Below are 25,005 nucleotides of genomic sequence, written 5' to 3'. Positions count from 1 at the left end.
AACCTCATATACATAGCACAATCACTTTCACGCACCTTCAGTGTTGCTGAGTTCAGTCACCCAGAACTCACAGAGAAGGAAGGAAGGGTCAGTATTAGCGTAGGAAAAACACACAATAACAGAATGATTGTATGTGGTGCTTTATTGAGAGCTCTGAGAATCAGGGGTCCTGGATGTACACAAATCCGACTCAATCAGAGGTTCAAAATAGACACAGTTTTATACTTTTCTTGTTACATAAGGATACATGTTAATCATTAAACCCCATTGTTCCATTGATTCTACCCAAGTATAAATTGCAACAATTGGTTCTCATGATTCTTGGTTAAGATTCTTGTTTAAGATCATGATCATATTCAGTTATCAAACTAATGTTACAATTAACAATAATGTTATTTATCATATTGATGATTATACAGGTACAGATCCACCTGACCTATCTAACTTTATTCCCAGGGCCTACATGTTTTTACTAAGAATCACAATCATTCCCCCTCCTGCCCCCCCCCCCCCCCCCCATTACCTAGGCAAAGTTATACTTGATTTGGTTAAAACAACAGCCTGAAAATAACATCCTGTTGGCAGTGAAGCCAACATCCTGTTCTCAAGTCCTGCTACCTCAGAAATCATTTTAACCCTATACTATCATCAGGGCAGACTAAAGTAGCTGTTTCTCCTAGCAGCATTTAAATTATGCATAACGCACTTGGGACTATGTATCTCCTTTTAACATATATGGACTGCCACATTTTTCACTCTTGCAGTTCTGTTGCCAAATTTGAGCATCCGCCCTCGTCAAATAGACTATAGAAGACAAAACCACTGCTGGGCTGCACCTTCCCCTTACCTCACATAAGCCACATCAAACTCACCAGTGCACTCTGTGTATCTGTTCTCCGCTGCATCTACCATCATTTTCTCTAGATCTCAGGGCCTCAACCTAAAGGCAGTAGTTGTCTGATAGGGCTGGAAGAGGAAGAGGTAGCAGCACAAGTTGATTTTGCTTAACTTCCCGCTTGATGACTGTCAATGTGAATTTGGCAGCCACACTCTTCTAGCAGCCTGTGTGCTGTGCACACCAGCCCAGTGCTCTGTGGCTTCATTCTTTGCCTTCTTAACCTGTCGCGCTTTCATTCTCCCGGAGGTGAATCATCAGCTACTTCATGCACAGAACACTCTGCCAACAGCGAAGCACTCCTAAGCATTGCTTCTTCCCAAACATGCCTGGGCCATGCAATTTCCTTCTAAGTGCTATGTACCACCACATTCAGCCTCCCTTGACATCTGAATCTAAAGAGAAAGCTTCTCGGCTACGTCTCCCACAGAGAACTGTGCCAGGACAACAATCTTCCCCAGGGCTTGCCCCTGAAACTTTTATTTGCACCACAATCAAGGTGCAGTCCTCTTTCTTTTACAACCTGCAAAGTGCCGCCACATTGCCATGCTCTCTGCACAGGCCTTCTCAGCTTGAAGTACCATCATGCACATTACAGCCTCACAAGGACTAAAGCTCTGGAGAGACATCTCACATGGAAAAATGTGCCGGGACAAAACCATGTTCCTCATGCCACCTTCTCCCCTCCCAGATTGTGGTGCTGCATCAAATATCTTGGATATAGAATGACTAATCCCACAAGTGCTTCTCTCCTGGCACATTTTGCTGAGCGAGAGCTTCACAGACAGTTTGGACTCAGCAAAACAGGAAGGATATGAGTGTACCTTAAGATGAGGAGAAACAGTGTGCAGCACACTGGATGTGTACAGTACACACAGGGAAAAGCAGCAAAGCTTGAATGTCATGGCTGGGCTTCAGTTCTGTCTGGATCATATAAGGTAAAGAATGAAGCGGCAGAGCACCGGGCTTGTATGCACAGTGTACCGAATTGCAAATGTCCAGCAAAAGCTCATTCTCAATCAGAGTAAGCTGAAAATGCTCTTGCTGCTTGAAATGTAATGCAAAGCCATTAGACTTTATCACAAAATGTGGAGTTTAGCTTTTTTTTACACTCTCAGTGTTACAGAGTCCATGATAATTGAATCCATAGATCAGAAGCATATGTCAAAACAGAAGGCATTCTTTACATACCCATTCTCCAAGTAATCCTGAAATGGCACACGACACACTGAGTCTCTGTACTTTTCTTCTCAGATAGATATTTTCCAATCCTGCAGCTTTGTTGCCAACTTTCAACAACTGATCTCATGGAAGAAAGCTCTAGAAGTAAAAACAAGTGTAGGGCAGCACCATCCGCTTGCCACGTGTAAGTCACATTAAACTCACCGGTACACTGCATCCTTCCCTTCTCTGCCGCAACTACCATTGTGTTGTCTGGATCTCAGAGCCTAGATGAAAGCAGTTGCTTCCACAGAGGGCTGGAAGAAAAACTGGTACCAGCAAGAAGAGCTGTCCTTATGCTTCTTGCTTAAGACTGCTAACATGAATTTGGGCAGGCAACAAAGTAGCAGCCACGAGCTTTTTGCAGCCTTTACACTACACAGGGGGGAGCTGGACTCAAGCAACTGGGACACGTGATGGGGTGTTCAATGCTCCCAGTGCCTCACCTCAGTGCTCCCAGTTCTCTTCAGAGCTTCCAGTAGGACTCCCTGGTTCCCCTCCACAGGGAGGGGAACCAGGGAGTTCCAACCAGCTGACTCTCAGTTCAATCCTGGTGGACTCAGTGTTGCTCCCTATAGTGCCATCGCAGTCTCACTCCTTGTCTCACCCCAGTGCTTCCAGTGTCACTCCCAGACTCTCCTCAGTTCTCCCAGTTCACTCCCAGTGCTCCCAGGGTCACCCCCTGTCTCCCTCCATATCTTTTCAATTTCTCTTGTGTCTCTGGCTCACACCAAACTGACTCTAGCTCTTTTGGATTCATCGAGGCCAGAGCAAAGGGCAATTTTTCTATGGAAGCTGCAGAACCCCTATCAGCCCTGAAATTCCCAATGTTTCACCCACTATCCCAAGGCAACACCTAAACCCAGCTTTTCTCACCTAAACCTGGCTTTTCCCACCTAAACCCAGCTTTTCCCACCACCGACTCTAGAAATTATGCGTGGAAGGACCAAAAATCCTGGACATGGCACCAAAGCAGAGACACACAACTTCCTGCAGAGCCCAAGCCACAAATTCTGTGGCTGCTTTGGCCATTCCCAACCTGGAAAACACCCTGAAATCACCTGGAGTACAGAGATGGGGCATGAGGACACCCCAAGACCCTCATACTCCCTAGGGGGAGGTGGGAGGTATGGACACCAAGACCACCCAGGCCTGAAGGTGTTTGAAAAGGTGTCTGCAGTGGCTCCTCAACCCTGCTGGGATCTCCCTGAGTTCAAGCCCCCACATGGCTCTCTCTGAATTTTCTTGACCAGTGTTTATTGACTGGGCTTTTCCTAGTTTTCCTTTGTTTCCAGGAAAGGTTTCTCCAGGACAATTAATAACCCACCTTTCTCCCATCCCTGTGTGACTTATGAATTCATCCAGATATGTTACAAATGACCCCCACTTCTTTCAAATAGGAAAAAGATGCCACCTTTTACCTGCTCTGGTCCATCCCCATAGGGGGGATTTTGGTGTCTGTGCCGGGGGTTCTGCAGCCACTTTGGGGTGGAGCAGAGGCTCAGGTGTGTAGCAGAGATCCTCTCACCTTCAAAGAACTTGCTCTGCCCATCCCAAAAACACACTTTAGTAATTTTGGCCCATTTAACCATTTCTCCAGTGTCCTACACTATTCAGTATCAGCCAGTGTCAGAAAATCTTGGTTTCCAATGGCTGCAGCTTTAAATTAGAAAGCTCAACACGGCAAAAGTTTGGAGTTCTGGAGACAGCAAGTATATTCCAGCCTGTGTGTTCTATACTTTGTCTAAAAAGCTGTTGATATCTGGATGTTTAGACACTCTTTTATTCACTGAATTGCATTTATCATCTGAAGATGTAAAAAACTTCATATCCACAGCACACCAAGAGGCCAAATTCACCCTGCTCCACTAATCCCAGATCAATTCTTGCCCTCTGCCTGAAGCTCCCAGTCCCACCCCAGTTTAGGCTGTTCTCATTCAGCACTGCCAGTCCCACCCTGATGGACTGAAGTGCCTGCAATCCATTTCATGAGGCTCAAAACTAACAGGAAGTTTTCGGCTTTAATTTTCAGCTGGCTTAGCCCTGAAGCAGGTCACCAGAATCACCTAAATCCCCAGATGTGTCCCAAGGAAGGGACAAAGTGCCCAGCCAAGGCTGTGCCAGTGGTACTGAAGTGGTGACTTCCACTGTTCCAAGAGCAGCCCTGGGACTGCAGCCTGAGATACCTGAGGAGCCACATTTCCTCAGGAGCAGAAGCAGCAGCCTGATGGATGTTTAAAACTTTAGCAATTCAGATGGATGGTTCTTTCCTGTGCCTCCATGACAGCCTTCAAAAAGGAGCAAACCCATTGATTTCAGGACACAAAAGATCCCTGCAAGAGGAACTCAATACAAGCTCCCAGATGTGTCCCCAGTCATTCCCTCACTGTTGTCAACAGAGCTTTAGGACAGCACCCAGAGCCCCTGTACTCACAGCAGGTGACCACAGCTCAGCTGGCAGTGAGACTGCCAGGCTCCCATTCTGGACAGCCCAGTGCTGTGGTGGCTTGTGGCGGGTCACGATGGCCACAGACTCAGCTGCTAACCCACAGGCCTGTATTGTCCCAGGATTCACAACAAAATCTCTTTTCCCCACCCTGTCAGAGAGGGCAAAGTCCCAGCACCTGCTGCAAGGCTCAAGTATCCATGCCCATGATTTTTGTCAGGGGCAAGGGGACACTCAGCCTCCCCAAGGCAGCACCTCTTGCTCTGTTAAACATTGCAGCCGGGGTCATTCTTGGGCCGAAGCAGCAGCAAGTTCAGGCTGAGGAGAAAGTTCTTATCAGAACCCTTGGACTTCACACCAGTGTTCCCAGTAACACCCAGAAGGTCATGGCATGGTTGCCAGATGAAGAATCATTACCAGCTGGTTGATGTCTTAAGCTTTCGCTTTCATGTTTTTCAGATTCTGTGCTGCCTAGGGGTGTAGTTATGAGCCTTGTATTAAGTACTAGTAAGCTCTCTTCACAGAGTAGGTAGACAAAACAAATCCTTGTCCTGCTGAAGATGAAGGACAACTGTTACAAGTTTTCAGGCCCAAAAGCATAAACAACAGTGGGCTGAAGAGAGAAAACAAGAAGGATGGGACTTCATAATCTGAAGCTGTAATTGGACAATTAAATCCCAATTTGTAAATAGATGAAAACTTAAAAAAGTGTAAGACCTTGTGACTGGTCATCTATTTTGTGACCATATTGGGTCCACCTTGAGTGTAGCCCTGGTCAGGCTCTTCTGCTGCTCAAGGTGTATCCTTTAAGGCCTTTTAATAAATACCTACTTTATTCTCTAGCTTCGTCCAATCTTTGTTCCAGGTCAGTCTTCCCAAGGCATTATGGTGGGTTTGATGCCTCAGGATTTTAGCTTTTCTATTTTTCATGTATTTGTGGCAATTCTTTAGTGTATAACTCTACACTCCATTTAGAGTGTTGACTACTGCTTTCCCATTTTGGTCAGACAAAACAGTTCCTCTCTAGGCCCGCGAATCAAGGACACCTCATTATCTCAGGCCATGAGAAATGTAAACAAAAGTGAGTTGTGGGAGGAGCAAACTTTGGGTAAATTACTTCATTACCCGAAGTTGGAATTGAAAGATATACCCCCAATATGCAAATGGACCAAACTTATAAAAGTATGAAAGCCTGTGACCCACCGTCCATTTTTGGGTGTAGTCCCTGGGGTGGCTTCATCTGCCCGAAATGTACCTGAAGACCCTTCAATAAATATAACTGCTTTTTATTCTCTTAATTTTGTCTGGCCTCTGTTTTTAGGTAGTCCCAGAAAGGCATCTGGTTGATATAATGCCGATTTTTAAAAACCCATTGGCCTATGGAACTGCACGATGCTTATTCTCTAGGAAGAAAAACTGGAAAGCAACCAGCCCAGCTGTGCCAACTTGTACCAGTAAAGGCATGACTTTGGGGTTGCCAACCACCAAAGAGACCCCCAGGACAGAAGAATGCAAAGGGAAGAGAAAATACGTTAATGAATTTGGAGAAAATGGTTATCATATGTATGTTTATTTCAGGAAAATCAATGAATATGTATATGAAAGAGAGTATAGAAACAGAAGCATTTTCTATAATCAGTGTGTGAGTTTGGTGGAGTTAAGCCCCACACATCCAGCCAAATAAAGAACACCTGCTTTCTACAGAAAAACACAAGATAGTTCCTCAAACATAGAACTGAAATGCACAAGAAAGAAAATGCTCACAAAACATCACTAAACTGTTTCCAAGCCACTAAAATCCATGAAATGAAATCAGACAATTTAATTTAAACATCAGAATGTGACAGGCTCCTTATCTTTGCTTTGCAAAGAACAAGTACACTGTGTCCACTTTAGACAATTCCTTCTGGAATAATACATTCCTCAAGTTCCTCTGAAGCTGGGAATTTGTACTAATTCAGGCAGGTTAGGGAGCCCTGACAAGCTGTCTCTGATGTTAGAAAATGTCTCGGTGTGTGGACAGGAGCTGCACCATGCACTGTAAAGTGAAATGAGGGTTGAAGGAGCACGGCTGGTAACAGGGAACTCTGGTCCCTGCAGAACCTCACCTGACATGGATGGGCCAACCCAGCTGCACTGGGATTACAGATCACTGCACTTCCATCTGCCAAACCAAACATCTCCTCATCATATTTCTATTGAGTGCTTATCCTGTGAATGACAGGGAAATTGGGTGGGGAGTAGCAACAAATTGACATTTACTGACTTTCTGCATTATTGAAAGGAAATGCAATCAATTGTCATGCCAACTTTTATTGCTAATTCTATGCAACTAAGTAATTTCATTAAATGTATCACTTACCATGCCCACAAAGAAATTTCCTTCAAAGGAAAAGGAGAGTGCCTTAAACCATGCTATAGATAAGCTCTCATTTAAGCAAGGCTTCTATGGTTTCCTTTCTGTAAACCATGACAAATCCACATGATTAAGACTCTTTTTCAAATCTGACTTTCATGGCAGTTCCCTTGTGCCCTGTGAGTCCCACCTTAAAAAGCTTTCAAAGAGATTGTTTTATTTGCAATGACTTCGTGCCTGTAATCAGAAAGTATTTTTAATTGTTCTTTTAACCATTACTGCCCTTGAAGTGGGTTGGGCTGAGAAGAATAGAAGCTCAAACATACAGGTCTGAGCAGACTGCTTCCCCTGGAGAAATCAGAGCAAACAGAGAGTTCAGACTTGTGATTTAAGGGGTCCCAGCTGGCTGGAAGCTGGGAAATGTTGTCCCAATTTTCAAGAAGGGCAAGAAGGAGGACCCCAGATACTACAGGCCTGTCAGTCTCACTTTGATAACTGATAAAATCGGAGAAAAATTTATTCTGGGAAGTATTAAAAAACACCTGGAGGACAATACAGGCATCAGTCGGAGTCAGCATGGCTTCATGAGGGGAAGGTCCTGCTTGTGAAATCTGATTTCCTTCTACGATAGGGTAACCCACTTGGTTGATCCAGGAAAGCCAGTAGATGGAATCTTTCTGGATTTCAGAAAAGCTTTTCATACTGTGTTTCCCAGAATGCTTCTGGACAAAGTATCCAGCACACAGCTGGATAAACACATTTATGCAATGAGTGAACAATTGGCTCACTTGTCAGGCACCAAGGATGGCAGTGACTGGAGTGACACCACCAGTGGGTTCTGCAGGGCTCCATTATCAGCCCCGGCTCCTCAACATCTTCATTAATGACCTGAACACAGGACTTGAAGGGATAATCAGTAAATTTACTGATGATACTAAACTGGGAGAAGCTCTCACTTGCCTGGAGGGCAGAGAGGCTCTGCAGAGAGACCTCACAAATAGAGATGGGCAATCACCAACTGTGAGGAGTTTAACAAGGGAAGTGTCAGATTCTACCCCTGGGATGGGGCACCCCTGGCTTGGTGTATGGACTGGGAAAGGAGAGGCTGGAGAGTAGCTGCAGGGAGGGAACTGGGGATTCTGGCCAAGGGCGAGTTGAACATGAGTCAGCAGTGCCCTGGAAGTCCAAAGTGCCACTGTGTCCTGGGGGCAGTGGGCCCAGCATCAGCAGCCAAGCCAGAGAGGGGATTGTCATGCTCTGCTCTGCTCTGCTCTGCACTGGGGGTGGCCTCACCTTGAGTGACATCACAATATAAAAAAAGACATAAAGCCATTGAAGAGTGTCCAAAGGAGGTCACAAAGATGGGGAAGGGTCTAGAGGGAGTCTGTGAGGAACAGCTGAGGACATTTGGTTTGTTCAGCTGGAGAAGAGGAGATTCATTGACCTCTACAACTTCTTCCCGAGAGGCAGTGCAGGGGCCAGTACCAATCTCTTCATTCTCATGAGCAGGGACAGTACTTGAGGAAATGGCTGGAGCTGAGTCAGGAGAGGGTTAGGTTGGATATCAGGAAAAGGTTTTTTGCCTAGAGGGTGGTGGAGCACTGGAACAGGGTCCTCAGAGAAGTGGTCTCAGTCCCAAGCCTGTCTTAGGACAAGAAGCATTTGGACAATGCTCTCAGGCCCACAGTGGAATTGTCGTGGTGTTCTGTGCAAGGCAGGAGTTGGACTGATGGGTCCTTTCCAACTCAGCACATTCTGTGCTTCTATGAAATTACTTCAGCATCCAGCACTTAGCTTTCGCTCAAGAATAAACCCGTTCCAGCCTGGTGAACACAGACATTCCACTCCTCCTAAGTACAGCATCTAAAATATTCCATAACTTTTTTGAATGAAAGAAAGAAATAAACTGCATTTAAGTGTCCTTGTAACTATTCCATGCCCTTCCTTAATGGCTGCTTGTAAGGGGGGCCATTTACAGGGCAGCTCGGCAGGGGCCGTGGCTTGCCCCAGTCATGGGAGGGGACAGAATTGGATGTGAGTGCCTTCCGTGCCCCTGTCACTCATGAGGGGTATGGCAGTGATGGTGGACATGTGGCCTGGCCATGCCACCAGGGGTGCCATGATGACACATGGACACATGGACAAGTGACCATGGAGGTGCACCATGGGTGTGGTGACATCAGGGCACAGGTGGCCATGGAGGTGCCACTGTGGGTATGGTGACACCAAGGCATGTGTGCCAGGTGCTCATGGAGATGCCACCAGGGGACAGGTGGCCATGGGGTGGCAATGCCAGTGGGCATGGCAGTGTGACAGTGACAGGCCATGTATGAGGCCAGGCCAGGGTGGCTCTGTGCCCACCCCGTGGGCAGTGCCATCAGTTTGGCCAGGTCCTGGCACCGGTGCCACAGGGCCTGGCCCAGTGCCACCATGAGTGCCAGCCCTGGCATGGGGACATGTGGGGATGGGGACACGTGGGGTGAGAACAACTCCTGGGGATGGGGGAACCGGGCACCCTGGCGGGCTGTGCCAGGCCAGCACCTCCCATGACACCCAAACCATCCCCATCACCCCTCACTCATCACTCCCACTCTCCCACCCCCTACCCCCCTCACCTACCCTACCCTGCGCCCCCAGCTCCGCCCTGGTGCTGCTGTTGCCGTTTCCCCTCCTCCTGCCATGCAGTGCAGGTACTGCTGCCTCAGATGGCCTCATCGCCTCGTGTCCCCTCATGTCCCCTGTACCCTTGGACACCTTGGAGGGGGCAGAAGAAACCCTCTGGAAGAGTGACCAGGGGAGTCACTCTGGGGTGTCCAGGGTCTGGACTTGGGCGTAGTGGGGTGAGCATCCCCAACCTAAGTGGGGCATCCCCACCTTAAGGGGTCTCCAATTCTTGGGGTTCCAAATCCCGGGGGTACTCCTGCCCATCGAAGGTCCCAATTATTTGGGTGTCCACTCCAGGGGCCCCAATTTTGTGGGGTCCCACATCTCCGAGGTGTCCCTGCCCACCCAGGTGTCCTAATTTTTTGGGTTCTCTTGCCCAGCGAGAGGTCCCCAATTTGTGAGGTCTCACTTCCCTGCAATATCCATGCCCACTCAGGGATCCCCAATTTTTGCGTGCTCCTTCCCACCCAGAGGGTCCCACGCCAGCCCCTCGAAACCCCACTTCGGCCGGTGCCAGGTGTCCCGCCATCCCCGTGCCCTGGGCGCAGGCGGGACCAGAGGCGTTTCTCGTCGCGCCCCGGCCCCGCTTCCCCTGCCCTTCCCCCGCAACCTGGGGACCCCCTGATCTCCCCTTTGTCCCTCGCTCAGTGCAGGGGGTGCGGTGGCACCGCAGGACTCCCTTTCTGTGACATCTCCGAGATGGCACCTGAGCTTTTTGTTACCACCACCCGCCAATTCGTAACCAGCGCCCCAAAGCGGGGGGTGGCCCACATCCCACAAGGGGGAGTGACAGCATTTTTTGGGGTCTCCCCCGCCACTTCCATTCCCCGCATTGCCCCGAGGAAGCTGCGCGACCCCATGCCCCCCGCGGTGTCCCGGCGGCAGCGTCCCTCGAGGGGACCTTGGGGACTTTGGAGACAGTCCCCGCGTCCCCGCCCCTCGTCCCCGCGGTACCTCCGCTGCTGCGCCCGCGCTCGGCCCCGGTTCCGGTCGCGGCTTCCCCATGTGACCGGGCAGGAGTTTCAGTCACACCCTGTCAGAGTCTATCCAAGGGTGTGTTATGCCTCACAACTGTCTCCGATGGTTGAAGACCAAGACCCCCGAAGAGACTGGGGAGAGCCCCTGGCCTGGCTGAGGTGGGGCGCCTGCCGAGGACTGATATGCATCTCCATGAGAACGGAAAGCAAGAACAATAGAGCTCGTTACAGTGGACTGAGCTGACTGTGCTGACCGTGCTAGAAGGGTACAGCTTGCCGCTTGTTCCTGAGCACCCAACTTTGACGCAGGTGCCTGCACTGGCCCAGTGCCCTCTTTGGCTCGGTTCCACTCGCCTTGGTCTTCTTCCCGACCAACCTATAAAGACTCTGCAGATCCCGTGCACCCTTTGTGATCACCCACTGGAGAAGATCGCGTCTATGGGCATCTCTACGTCTTGAGGACCTCCGACTCTCCACGTGGTAGCTATAATCCCCCTTCCCCTCTTTCTCTATCTTTCTCACTATTCTCTATTTTCTTTCCCTACTATCGCATTGTGGGCACTAAATAAAAGTGCATTTTTTGTTTAAGCAAACTGGTTTGTCCCCTGTTGTGTCTTTTGCGCTTTGAGATCTCCAAAACGAACCATCAGGTTCCCCGCATATGTTTGCGGACCCTGACATTAAATTGGCGTCACGGACAGGATCTTGATAGACTGTGGAGTTGCGGGTTTTATATAGTTTGTAGAAGGGGAAGGACCCTTGTCTCAGCCGCACCTAGCACGCCACTTCGGTGAGCGCTGTTAGAAAGCAAGGGGGGCGAGGGAAAATTCCCGCAAACTGTATACATCCAGGCGAATAAGCACTCCCTGTCATCAGGATTTTTCAGAAACGATCTCACTGTGCAAAAGATGGGACTCTGTGTGTGTTTTTATATGTTTTGAGCGGCTTGGTGTAGTTGAGGAGACAACAGGTTTTTTTGTGAAGAAGTGCCTCCCAAGCAGCTAGGTCTCCTCTCCCATTCCAGGGAAGCGAAGGGAAACACAGTATTAGCTGTGCCATTTTTTGTGTAACTTTAAGAATACCTCCCTGAGAGTGGTTTTTGTCCCTTCACAAAAAAATGAGTGAAGATTCTAGTACAAAAGATAAGGATATTCTTTTTGCTTTGTTAACAAAGCATGGTGCTAGATCTTCTCCAGCCGGAGAACAGTGGGCACTAAATAAAAGTGCATTTTTTGTTTAAGCAAACTGGTTTGTCCCCTGTTGTGTCTTTTGCGCTTTGAGATCTCCAAAACGAGCCATCAGGTTCCCTGCATATGTTTGCGGACCCTGACACACCCTCACCTCCTCCTTCTCTTCCTCCTCTGCCCCGGAAGATGATGCCGCCGGGGACGTGCTAGCGACATCGGGGGGACACCGCGGGTCAACCCCTCGAAGGGATTGCGGGGTTGTGGTGGCTCCTGGAGTCCCTCCGAAATGACTAGAGGGCCCCGGATGTACCAATTCGGGGGATGGGAGCTCGTTTGGCGGGGGGAGGGGGCGTTGGGGTCTCCAGGGTGGCTCCCGAAGTCCCTTCCCATCACCCCAGAGTCACCCCAGACCGTGCCTCAGTTTCCCCCTTGCTCTGCAGGGACCACCCGGAGCTGATGTCCTAGAACTGGATTTATTTTGGGGTTGGGGCTACTGGGATGGGTTGGTGGGCCAGTGGGATGGGCCAGGCTGTGGCTGGGCTGGTGGTCAGTTGGGCTGGGGGCTGTCCAGACTGGGGGGCTGCAGACCAATGTCCAGCTGGGATCCATCAGACCAATATCTGCTGGACCAGTGTCCATCCAGACTGGGGTGGTGTCTGTCTGGACCAGTGTCCATCCAAAGAGGGACCTGTGGCTCTGGCGTCCATCTGAACCAGTGTCCTGCTTCTCCTGCTCTCATCCATCCCAGGTTCCCCAGCTGGGGCCACTCCTCACTGCAGCGTGGACAAGACCCATGGTCAGTACCAGGATGACCACAAATCCCCTCCCACGAACACCAACAGGCCACCCACCCTGAGCCTCAGTGCTCCTGTCCCCTTGAAGCTGGGCCAGCTCTGGATCTCCTGGAAGAGGGCATTGCCAGGGCAGTCGGTGTGGCCGAGCTGGCGATGGCCGCGCAGGGTGAAGTCCGGCCGGATGTGGCCGGAGCGGACGGCGCAGGGCAGGAGCTCGTCCCGCACCAGGGCCAGCGTGTCAGGGTCTGGTAGGGTGGCTGTGAAGTCCCCGATGATGCCAATGCCGAACCCTTGGGTGTTGTAGCCCTTGGTGTGGGCACCCACCCAGTGCCATCCCCGGCCCTCGTACAGGTATCCGTCTGAGCCCACCACGAAGCTGTGAGGACACGATGTGGACAGTGGGGGACAATGATGAGGACAGCAAAGGGACAGGGATGGGGATGATGCAGGCACAATGGTGGGGACTGGAAAGGGACAGGGATGGGGACTGTGGGGGGTTATGGAGACAGTGATGGGGATGGTGCAGGGACAGTGGTGGGGACTGCAGGGGGACAATGATGGGGACTGTGAGGGGACAGTGATGGGGACTGTAAGAGGACAGTGGTGAGGACCATGGAGGGGCAGTTATGGAAACCATGAAGGGACAGTGGTGGGGACGGCAGGGGGACAATGATGGGGACGGCAGGGGGATAATGATGGGGACTGTAGGGGGACAATGAATGATGGAGACTGTAAGAGGACAGTGGTGAGGACCATGGAGGGGCAGTTATGGGGACCATGAGGGGACAGTGGTGGGGCCTGTGAGGGAACAATAACAGGTACTGCAAGGAGACAGTGATGGGGACCATGGAGTGTGACAGGAACCATGGTAGGACAGTGATAGGAACCACAGGGGAATGACAGTGACCATAGGGGTTGACAGGGACCATAGGGAGACAGTGACCATCCCCATTCTGGGTGACAGGAACCAGTGGAGGTGTCAGTGTCCACTGGGGTACAATGACAGGAACCAGGGAGGGTGACAGGGACTGGAGGGGTGACAGCTCCCCAAGGAGTGACAGAGAACATGGTGGATGACAGGGACTGTGGTGGGTAACAGGGAGACACCACAGGGGATGACACGGCCCATGGGAGGTGACAGGAACCAATGGAGGTGACAGTCCTCACAGGTACAATGACTGCCTCCATAGGGGGTGGCAGGGCTCGTGGGAGGTGCCATTGCCCTGGAGAGGTGACAGTGACCTGTAGCCGATGTCGTCCCAGCCGCGGGTGTCCTGGTGGAAGTGCTGCATGTCCCTCATGGCGCGGGCGCAGGCGCCGAAGGTCCGGCAGGGCTGTGCAGGCTCCAGGGTGTGGTGCAGGAACACCGAGCCCAGCGGGGGCTTCAGCAGGGCCGGGGTGCCTCTATAGGGACGGGCATCCCACAGACAGCGGGGCACGATGGCCGGGCACTCTGTGGGGATGGGGAGATGCAGGTGTCACCTGAGATCTTGGGGACATGGCAGAGGCCATGGGGGAATGTGGGGCTTGATGGGGACATGGTAGACTCCACAGGTGGACAAGGGGCTCTACTGGCCCCTGGTAACATAGCAGAGGCCATTTGGGGACAAGGAGCTCCTTGGGGACATGGTAGAATGCACCAGGGGACAAGGGACTTGACAGGTCTTTGGGGACATGGCAGAGACCATGTGGGGACATGGGGCTTGATGGGGACACAGTAGAGTCCACCAGGGGACAAGGGGCTCCTTGGGGTTAAAGTGATGTCCATGTGAGGACAAGGGGCTGCAGATGTCCTCTTAGCCACTGGGGACATGGCAGAGGCCATGTGGAGACAAGGGGCTCTTTGGGGACATTGCAGAGGCCATATGGGGACATGGAGCTGGAGGTGTCCCTTGAGCCACTGGGGACATGGCATAGGCTGTGTGGGGACAAGGTGCTCCTTGGGGATATGGCAGAGGCCATCTGGGGACAAAGGGCTTGATGGGGACATGAGAGAGGCCGTGCGGAGACATAAGGGGTGATAATCCTTGTCTAGGAAGTGACAACATCCATTTAGGGGGTGACAATCCCTGTTTGAGGGGTGACACTCCTGTTTAAGGGGTGACGATCTCTGTCTGGGAGGTGACAACCACTATTTAGGGAGTGACAACTCCGTTTGGGGGTGACAACACCCATTTGAGCCGTGACAATCCATAATCCATATATCCATTTGTGCGGTGGCAGTCCCTGTTTAGGGGGTGACAACCCCTGTCTGGGAAGTGGCAACCCCAGTTTGGGAGGTGCCACCCCCATTTAGGAGGTGCCACCCCGGCCGTACCCACATAGCGCTCACTGAACTCCCGCGCCGCCCTATGAGCCACGGTCGCCACCTCCTGTGTCCCCACGTCTCTCAGGAACTCCGGGGGGGGCGACAGCGTCCTCAGCACCCCCAAGACCGCCGCCACCTCTTTCTCCAGCCGCCCCTGTCCAGCCAGTGCCCCAAAATCCCGGCGCCGGTAACTGCTGGGGGGTCTCCCCGCTTCCGACCCATTTCCGGTGCCGTAGTAGTTTCGGAGCAGCTCGGCCAGCGGAAGGGGTCTCCGGGCCAGCCGCGCCCCCAGGACCACCCCATCCATGGCCCCGATGGCCACAGGGTCGGGGACAGGGGACGGGGGACCCCTCAAGGTGTAGTTTTGGGGATTCTCCACGTCATCCCAGCAGCCGCCGGGTCCCAGCGCAGTGACGTTGTTGTCACTCCCCTGCGCCAGCAGGAAGGATGTCCCCAAAGCCTCGGTGATGGTGACAGCCAAGAGGGGATCGGCGGGCGGGTTAAGGGTGGGGAGGGGTCGCCCAAACCCGCCGGATCTCAGCCCTGCCTCGATGCCGGCCAGGAGGGGACCGAGAGCCACCGTGGAGCCGTCGGGGGCCAGCACCGCCCCCAGCTCTGGTGTCGCCGGGTCGTGGCGGAGGAGCTCGGTCAGGAGCTGCCACTGGCCCGGGGTGAGAGCCGGGGGGCGTTCGGGGGTCCCAGGGGGCTCGCCCAGCACCGCCCGGCACCCTGGGGTGCTGCAGATCCCTAGACCCCTCCCCAAGGCCGCAGCGGTGCCGGGGGAGCCGCCCCAGGACGGAGACTCGAGGGTGTCCAGGATGTCAAGCACCGAGTCCATGTGACGTGGGGGGACAGTTGGGGACACAGCTGGGGACACGCCTGGAGGGACAGGGGGTGGGGTGAAATGAGGGAGGTTAAGGGCTGGGGAGAGGGTTGGAGGAGGGGGAGGCACCCAAAAATATGCCAAAAGCAAAGGGAGGGTACCCAAAATAGGGGGAAGGGATCCAAAATAAGGAGAAAGGACCCAAAATAGAGAGAAAGAATACAAACCAGGAGGGAAAAGACCCAAAATTAGGGGGAACAGACCCAAACGGGAGGAGAAGGAGACCCAAAATCAGAGGACAGAGGGTGTCCTGGGGTGTCATGGGATGCCGTGGGGTGTCACAGGCTTTTGTGGGATGTTGTAGCATGTCCCTACCTGTGCTGAGGCGGGCACAGACGCTCACCGCCAGGAGCAGCCACGCGAACATCCTTCGGGACACGGCGACACCTTGAGGGACACGGGGACACCCTGCAGGACACAGCCCCAGGACCTCGGGGACTTTGGCCCCGCTGGGGGCGGGGGACAGGGATACACGGGGGAGGGACAGGGACACAGGGAAGGGGTCATGGACACAGAGGGGACGGGAACACATGAGGAGGAGGGGACACAATGCCATCAGGACACACATCAGAGACAATGTCACCACACCTGTGGGGACGCTGCCACCATGACATATTAGTGCATGAAGCCACCAGGATATGTCGGGGGACTCTACCACCAGGCTATGTGACTCCCCGGGTGACACTGCCCCTTGTCCTGTCCCCAGAGGCAGTTGGATTCCTTGAGTGTGGTGGCTGTCATTCACTTCTGGGCCACTTGTCTACCAGCTGAACAAGTTCCCTGTCCCACCCTGGTGGGTGGTGACATTCAGCTGGGACACCACGGTGGTGACAGTGGGGACACGGTGGCAGGAACTGCATAAAGGCAGCACTTTGCCATGGCCAAGATGAAGGTGCTGGTGACACTGATGCTGTCCTAGTTTGTGACCTCACCATGTCCATATCCCCCCGTGTCCCCATTCATGTTGATGTCTCGGGTTTAATTGGTTCTTTCTCACCCGAGATTTCAAGGCTGGTGGTTCGTGTGGGCTCGGAGGGAGTGATTTTCCCTCCTGACCTCTGAAGGATTTAAATCTGACTCTGTCTCTGGTTCTGTGGTGTCTGCTCAGTGTTCGGCGCGAGAAGGATGAGAAGTCTCAAGGTCTTGGTTTTCTTGGTTTCTCGCGTTGTTTATTAGTTCTTATCTTACAATTCTCTGTGTTCAGCCAAGATGTTCACAGCAGCTCGGACACGATGTGATTCCCCTGTGTCCAGCCAAGATGTTCACAGCAGCCTGGACACGAGGTGACTCTCTGAAGCCAGGGATACCGATAATAAGAAGGGGTTGAACTGAAACAAATGTAGGTCCGACCACTATGATTAATCCTACCAAGTCCCTTTATTACCTGCAGTGCAGCAACTTATATACTATTCTACATTGTTTATACATGTAACAACTTTTTCATTGGCACACAGCAGAAGAAAGAATGTAAACACATATTGTTTGGTTTACTTTTAAGGTGGCTAACACCTGCATACTAACAATTCTATTCAATGACATTCAACACCCTATTATCTTTCCCAAACACCTTAATATCTAATTCTAACTGCGCCATCGCTAACTGAGAATTTTCTCCCGTGTCACAGGCCTAAGGCCTCAGGTTAGGCCTCAGTCAAGGTAGTTCAATGTCTATATATAAATCATGTTTTCTTTCCCTAAGAAATTTAGCAACAGATCCCCATTTTTTCTTTTGAACTACCTAGACTGAGTCAAAGGCGTGGCAAATTGCATTTTGTATACACTTTAACACATAGAACATAACTATTTATATAATTATAATAACAATAAAGAATAATTTCAAAATAGATTAAGTTTTTAAGTAGCAAAACCACATAAATTGAACTATTTATTAAAAGGAGTATTAAGAACTATAAGTTTTTTTATGTTACTTTTTAGCTGTAAAAACTGCTTGTAAATTAAAATGATTAAACAGATTTATACAACACAAAGAAAAAAACCAACCAAGCTATAAGTCCTTGTACACAAGGCAAAAAGATGGTTACAGTCTTAACATTTGTTCAATTCTTTGTGCTCACTTTTCTATTTTTAAAGCTGTTAGAGATTCTGTTCTTAACATGACTTTTGCATTCATTGCAGGAGTTTTCTTGTGTTTTATATCTGTGAAAACACAAGCAAACTTTTTGCCATAGGTTAGTAAAAAACTGTACTTTGAATTGAAAATGTACAACTCTTATTCAAACTTGAAATCTATCAGGAAAAGTTTCACATGCAACAACTGAAAATCTTCCAAATGACAAACAGTTAAAACTGTCAAACAACAACACATGTAAATTTAAATGATTGTCAATTACCAAAATGCAGTCTTATTGTCCCAGATTCTGCAACAGCTGAAAAACTCTTTTTCAATAAAGACTTGGGTATCCTTTCCTGGGCAAGGCTCCCAAATTCATTCCAAAAGCTGGTCCAGCTGTCATAAGGTCAAATTGTCAAGTCAAAGTGACTTGTATTTGGTTTTTTGGTGCAGAAACATCTGGGTTTGTTAATGATCACATCTCCTCTAGTTAAAATCAAGGTGTGGCCAGAACCCAGCTTTATCCAGAGTGATATCCTTTAATACATTTTTAAAACAAAGCTTTTAACAACAATAATTATAAAATGCTTAAACAACTAAAGAACATAATAAAAAATTCTCAAGTGTATTATGATACAATTCAAAGTACTTATTACTTCAAACTTATTATCTTAAACTTATTTATTATTTTAAAACTTATTATTTTAAAACACAAAAACCCTACAAAATAACTTACAACCTATAACAATAACAATGTTAAATTTTCTTCTCTTTCATTCACAAACTTCTCAGTGTTTCATCACAGCTGTGTCCTTTGAAACTTTCTTATTTCTGAAAAAAACCCCTAAATTCTGCAAATTAAATTAGCATATCTTAACAAAACTTACAATTAAAACCTACATACAATAAAACTTTAAATTTATAAAATGTAAATCTATCACTTAAACTTTATAAATCCTTATCTTAAATTCAACTTTATTTAACAAATCTTAAACTTATACTTAATTTATATTTAACAAAACTTAAAACCACATAGCAATCACTTCTTATATCAGTAAAATACTAAGACACAACTCAACTTGGATCCAGATACCTCAGTATTATAATCAAAAATCCTTTTCCATGTCATAACAATAGGTCTTTTGTTTCTGATCATGTAGCTGCTTTGCAAACATCCAATGATTTCGAGATCTCTGCTTCTGAATTCATAAAACCTGTAACTTTAATTGATTTATTATTCTGCCTGAATGCAGCCCCTCTTAACCAGAGGGTTATTGTCATCCGTGGCATCTTTTCCCCTTCTCTTTGTACCTGAAGGGATATAACTTGCTGTGTTTGTATTAGTGTTGCTTGTGGGCGGGGTCAGGCTCCCCGGCATTTGGTCTGAGGGGTAACACCTTGGAGAAACTCTCCACCCTGGCCACACCTGCTTCCTGCTTGCACATCCTCCATGTGCCCCGATCCTGCCTGCGCTGGCTCCGCCTGCCGCCGCTGTTACTGTGCAAGGCCGGGCTGGCTCCCCCCATGCGGGGGAGGGGCGGGGCCGTGCCGCCTCGCTCCCATCTCTGCCTTGTACTCTGGTGTTGCTTGTGCCGGCCCGGCGCTGTCCACGGGGGTGTCCTCTCTCGACACGTCCCCCGGAGGCTGCCCTGAGCGATCTTGCTGCTTGAGCTTCATCCCGCTCGCTTTGTTCCTGTTGCAAAGTATTCTGGGGTTTGTAGTACATAGTTCTGTGCCTGTGCTGTGTTCCCTGGTTCTGTGCCTGTGCATGCACCAGCCACAAGGGCTCCTGGGATTTGTAGTTTCCAACTCTGCGTTTGCTCTGTTCGTTCCGCACTGCCCGGACTCCGCTGTCACCGGCAGCCCCTGCTGTCCGGCCCGTGCCACCCCCACACAGCCCACACCAGTGCCGGCGCCAGGCTGCTGGCGTGTGGTGAGCGCTGCGCTGGTGCTGCGGGGCTGTGCCGGGGCTGTTGTCGCTGTCACGGCCACTCCGCGCAGTTGCTCTGTGAGGAGGCGGGCCCCCCCTTCTCTTCCGTGCGGGCTCTGCTGCAAGTGTAGGTCTGCTTAACTTTCCTTTCTTCTTGGCCCACAGGGTTAACTGCTTTAACTCACACTCCTTCAGTTTTTTATCTCTCATAGAGAGAATATAATAAAGTAGCCACACTGCCATGCTAAGGTCACCATTCATGTTTTGTCTTTGTGCTGTTTCTGAGCTGTTTCCCAAAAGTGGCTTACCTTCTCGCCACGGGATAGCACTGACGCTTTCAAATGGTCGGCCCCGCGGCTCCAACCCTCTCGCTCCTTCCGCTTGGTCCGTCCGGTCTCGGCTCGCTCCGCTTTCAAACTGGTTCTGCATCAGGTCCAAGCAAGGAGGCTTAATGAGTTCTTAATGCATCTAAGCTAGAACTTCTGCAGGTTCTTCCTGCATGCAAGGCAGAATCCGCACGAGAACTCTCACTGTAATTAAAACAGAGTTCTCAAACACACATCTAGACGATTTTCTGCATTTAAGCAAACGCATCTAAGTGAAACGCATTTAAGCGAACAAACACATTTAAGCGAAGCGGTCCCTGTCCTTGGGCACCATTATGAAGCCAAGGATACCGATGATAAGAGAGGGTTGAACTGAAACAAATGTAGGTCCGACCACTATGGTTAATCCTACAAAGTCCCTTTATTACCTGCAGTGCAGCAACTTATATACTATTCTACATTGTTTATACATGTAACAACTTTTTCATTGGCACACAGCAGAAGAATGTAAACACACATTGTTTGGTTTACTTTTAAGGTGGCTAATACCTGCATACTAACAATTCTATTCAATGACATTCAACACCCTATTATCTTTCCCAAACACCTTAATATCTAATTCTAACTGCACCACAGCTAACTGAGAATTTACTCCTGTGTCACAGGCCTAAGGCCTCAGGTTAGGCCTCAGTCAAGGTAGTTCAATATCTATATATATATATATACCATGTTTTCTTTCCCTAAGAAATTTAGCAACAACTCCCCCCACGATGGGAGGTCACTCTACTTTTATACAGAAAACTACGTGGCTGTTTACAATTCTGTGCCAATGTCTATCACCTATACTAACAGGGTCATGTCTACTTTGACCCAGTCCACTTAAACTACTTTGTGCCCACATCACTGCAGAAGATGGATGCCAAGGGAGAAGAAGAACCCAGGGCACCGCCCTAAAATCTCCATCTTGTCCCTTTGCATCTACATTCTAAAAATCCCAAAACTACAAAATCTTCTACATAGTGATAAACTGCACTACTCTCTGTTACACATCTGTGACTTGCAATTCTTCTCTCTGTTGGATGTTTTTCTCATGGACCAAAATCAAAGACTGTGTCTTTCTGGGCCCTGTGCCAGGCAAACCCCCCTGCACAGCTCCCAGACCCTCTTTCTCGGGTCCCAGGCCTCTCTCCCGAGGTCTGTGATCTTCCCAGGGTGCCCAGAGGGATGCCCTGGACTCCAACAGATGTCCCCTCTTGTCCCCATCCATGTCCATGTCCCACCATGTCCGCACCCATGCCATTGTCCCCCTCATCTGTGGAGAAGATGGCTGAAGAATGGTTAAAGGATAAGGGACACAATAACTCTCAGATTAATCTTGTAATTAGAAGCTAGGACAAGGCCAGCATGTTCCTGGCAGAACTATTAGAAAACAACAGAATGAGGGTGAGGAACTGAGATCATGAGAAAAGAAGAACTGAACACTACAAAGAGATATGACTTTTGCAATATGCTGATATAGCATGAAGTAAGCTATTGTTTAGTCACTACCAATCAAGAGCTTGGCTTTTGCAATATGTATGAGCTTATTACTTAGAATATAAATGTAAGCGAGGAAACAAATAAAATTGAGCCTGATTGATCAACATCGGTTGAGTCAATCTCCCTCTTTCCAACACTCATCCATGTTCCTCATGTCCCCACCTATTTCCAAGTCCGCCCATGTCTCCATCCATGGGCATGTCCCCCATGTCCATGTCTCCCCATGTCCTCATCCATGTCTTAGTTCAAAATCTTTATTTTTACCCAGTTTCAGGGGTTCCAAAGGGATGAAGAGAAACAAAAATAAAATCAAGGCAAAACCAAAAGGATTTATGTGTCTGTGCCAGCTGAGCATCCACGTGCTTAGGTGAGTGGGAAGAATCTTTTTAGGAAGGGTTCCCACCCCACTGTCTCCAAAATCATGGGTTTTGCTCCAATCCTTCCCCATTTGGCTGTGGAAGATGCCTGTGGGCCAGAGAGGATTAAAATGATGGATTTATGTTGGAGAACACCTCCAAGGCCATCCAGTGTTTCTTGATGCCACCAGAAAATGCAAAAGAGGAGATTTTTCTGGCATCAGAAGTCGACAAATTGGCTCTCCACCATGGATTTCTGATGCTGGTCTGTGGATGTGTCCAGGTGCCCACGGGGAGCCAGCAGGATGTGGAGCCCCCTAGCCAGGTGTCTTTCCAACATGGATCACTGGCACCATGGATCACCAGGGCCCTGCGCAATGAGGCTCACTGGGGATCATCCAATGCCAATCCTCCCATGGGGGATGGAGCTGGAGCAGCACACAAAGCTCTTCCCAAACACAGAACACTCACAGGGCTTCTCTACTGGTGGTTCTGTTGGTCTTGGGTCAAGTGAGAGCTCCTGGAGAAGCTCTTCCCACACTCGGGTCACTCATAGAGCCCTTCCCAGTGTGGATGCGCCAGTGCCTAATGAGATGTGAGTTGTACTTGAAGCCCCTTCCCACAGTTGGGGCAGCAGAAGGGTCTCTCATCCATGTGAATCTGCTGATGCCTGAGGAGATCTGAGCTGGTCTGAAACCTCTTCCCACCCGTGGGACACTCGTGGGGGCTCTCCTCTGTGTGCATCCGCTGATGCCTGAGGAGATGGTAGGTGGTCGGAAACATCTTTCCACATTTTCCACAGTTGTAGGGCCTCTGCCCTGTGTGGCTCCTCTGGTGCTGGATCAGATGGCTGCTATGGATGAAGCTGTGCCCACACTCCCCACACTTGTAGGGCCGTTCTCCAGTGTGGGTCTTCTGGTGCCGGATCAGGTTGGAGCTCCATCTAAACCTCTTCCCACATTCTCTACACATAGAGGGCCTTTCCCCTGTGTGGACCCTCTGGTGGGAGATCAGGTTGGAGCTGTCTCTGAAGTTTTTCCCACACTCTCCACGCTCATAGGGCCGTTCCCCTGTGTGGATCCTCTGGTGGCTGATCAGGTGGGAGTTCTGGCTGAAAGTCTTCCCACACTCCTCACACTCATGGCGTCGTTCTCCCTTGTGGCTCCTCTGGTGCCAGGTCAGAGTGGAGCTCTCACTGAAGCTCTTCCCACACACTGCACATTCATAGGGCCTTTCCCCTGTGTGAATCCTGTGGTGGATGATCAGGCCAGAGCTGTCTTTAAAGCTCTTCCCACACTCCCCACACTCATAGGGTCTTTCGCCAGTGGGGATATTCCAGTGACAGGTCAGGTAGGATTTCTTACTGAAACCCTTCCCACATTTTGAGCACTTGTGAGACTTCTCCCCATCGTGAAGCTACTCATGGATACCCAGCGCTGAGCTCTGGCTGCATCTCCAGTTACCTTTCTGGCCCAGGATGAGTCTGTCCTTGGATCTCTGTGGTTTTTGTTTGCAGCCCCTCCTCATGTGGGATCTCTAGGGCTTTTCCTCCCTGTTGGGTTCCTGTGCCATGGAGGGACTGAAAACAGGCTCTTCCATGAGGTTCTGCCACAGATTTTTGTCCTCCCTGGTCTCTGTCTGCAGCCCAGTGCCTGGGGGAGGAAGGACAAGGAGAGGATGGGATTTGCCTCTGCCAGGGAGAAAGGGAAGGAGATCCCTCCAGTCCATCCCTGGCAAGGAGGTTGTCCTGCAGCCAGGGGTGATGCTGAGCTGGGAGATGGAGCAGGAGCCGGGGGGGAGGAAGGGACAGTTACTTCCTCCTCACCTGCCTGGGGGTCATGGGACATCTTCCTCTTCCTCGCAGCCTCCTCCTCTATACTGCCAAAGTTTGCAAATCAGAAATCCTAGTTTGGGAGGGAAAAACAAGGGTTGAGCGTGTTGGGTTTGATGGTCCCGCTGCCCACATCCAGCTCGAAAAGTCACCACCCATTTCAGCATCGTGTGGCCTGGACCACGCTCATTTCCACTTTCCCCCCACCCCTTCCATCTACTGGGCGTCCCCCAGGTTGGGGGTCGCCCCTCTCAGGTCTCCTCATTCCGAGTCTCCGGCATTCCACCCCGGCTCTCACCAAGGGATCCCCAACACCGATATCGCCCCCCCTGGCTGGCACCGGGTGATTGCTCAGGGGGACCCCGCAAAAAAATACCTCCAGAGGTTCCCCCCCACCGATGAATTTCGGCCGAGCTCCCGCTCACCCACGGGTTCAGAGCGGGAGGGGTAATGCTGCCGTGGCCAGGGAAGCTGCGGCCTGAGCGGGCGGACGGGGCAACCACGTGGTTTTCTGCTGCTGCTCTTCATCCCAACTCCTCTTCTTCCTCCTTCTCTCTCCCTCCCTTTCTTGTTCTTCCTCTTCGTCCTCCTCCTATTTCTGCTCCCCCTCTTCCTCTCACTCTCGCTCTTGCTTTTCCTTTTTTCCTTTTCTTCTCCTTCCTTTTCCTCTTCTTCCTTCTCTCTCATCTTTCTCTCACTCCTCCTCCACCCTCAGTCCGGCACGGCCAGTGCCGACACCTAAAAGCCGCACTATGCCCTGGGGGTGTCCCCAAAGCGGCCCCGCCCCACACGGCAAAAGTAGCAGGGAGCAATACTGGGAGCAGCGGGAAGGAATTGGGAGCGCCTTCCCTCTCAGTATCGCTGTTACTGGGAGCACTGAGAAGGAACTGGGAGGAAACATGCCCGGACGCGGCTACAGCCAGCAGTGGGCGCAGTCGGTGAGGGGGCTGAGCTATGCAAATAACAGGGGGAGCACGCACTCTGATTGGTGGGCGGGACCATTGTGGTGTTTCCCTGGCCACTTGAGGGCCGGAGGGGGCCGGAGCGATGGCGGTGACATCCGTTGAGAGGGGACAGGGACTGGAAATGGGACTGGAAATACAGGACTGGGACCTGGAACGGGACAGAAGTTGGGAATATGGGAACAATGGGTTTGGGAATATGGAAAGAGGAACCAGATGGGATGGGGAATAGGAACATAGGACCAGGATCAGGAATGGG

The 25,005-nt window shown here is 50.5% G+C and overlaps 1 protein-coding gene across 1 annotated transcript; it reads right to left on the bottom strand.

The window, feature by feature from the left end:
• Positions 1-12,224: 12,224 nt before the first annotated feature.
• On the bottom strand, positions 12,225-16,151 carry LOC310921627 (N-acetylmuramoyl-L-alanine amidase-like). The gene is made up of 5 exons (XM_083881810.1): positions 16,047-16,151; positions 14,858-15,727; positions 13,783-13,993; positions 12,598-12,916; positions 12,225-12,519 (listed from the first exon to the last, which is right to left on the bottom strand). The coding sequence occupies exons 1-5, from the start codon at positions 16,096-16,098 to the stop codon at positions 12,517-12,519; spliced, it is 1,455 nt and encodes a 484-aa protein (XP_083737936.1). The 5' UTR covers positions 16,099-16,151; the 3' UTR covers positions 12,225-12,516.
• Between the last annotated feature and the right edge of the window lie 8,854 nt (positions 16,152-25,005).

The sequence above is a fragment of the Zosterops lateralis genome, assembly GCF_965231275.1.
Source record: "Zosterops lateralis genome assembly, chromosome: 35".
In the NCBI taxonomy this organism is placed as follows: domain Eukaryota; kingdom Metazoa; phylum Chordata; class Aves; order Passeriformes; family Zosteropidae; genus Zosterops; species Zosterops lateralis.
Note: the sequence above shows the minus strand (reverse complement) of the source record. Positions and strands in the feature narration are given on the sequence as shown.

What these genes read in the sequence shown, in the direction of transcription:
- LOC310921627 (XM_083881810.1), bottom strand. Translation starts at nt 16,098, where the DNA reads ATGTTCGCGTGGCTGCTCCTGGCGGTGAGCGTCTGTGCCCGCCTCAGC. An exon ending in CTGTGCCCGCCTCAGCACAG is followed by an intron (nt 15,728 to 16,046) that starts GTAGGGACATGC and finishes CTGTCCCTCCAG; the next exon opens with GCGTGTCCCCAGCTGTGTCC. An exon ending in GTTCAGTGAGCGCTATGTGG is followed by an intron (nt 13,994 to 14,857) that starts GTACGGCCGGGG and finishes CCATCCCCACAG; the next exon opens with AGTGCCCGGCCATCGTGCCC.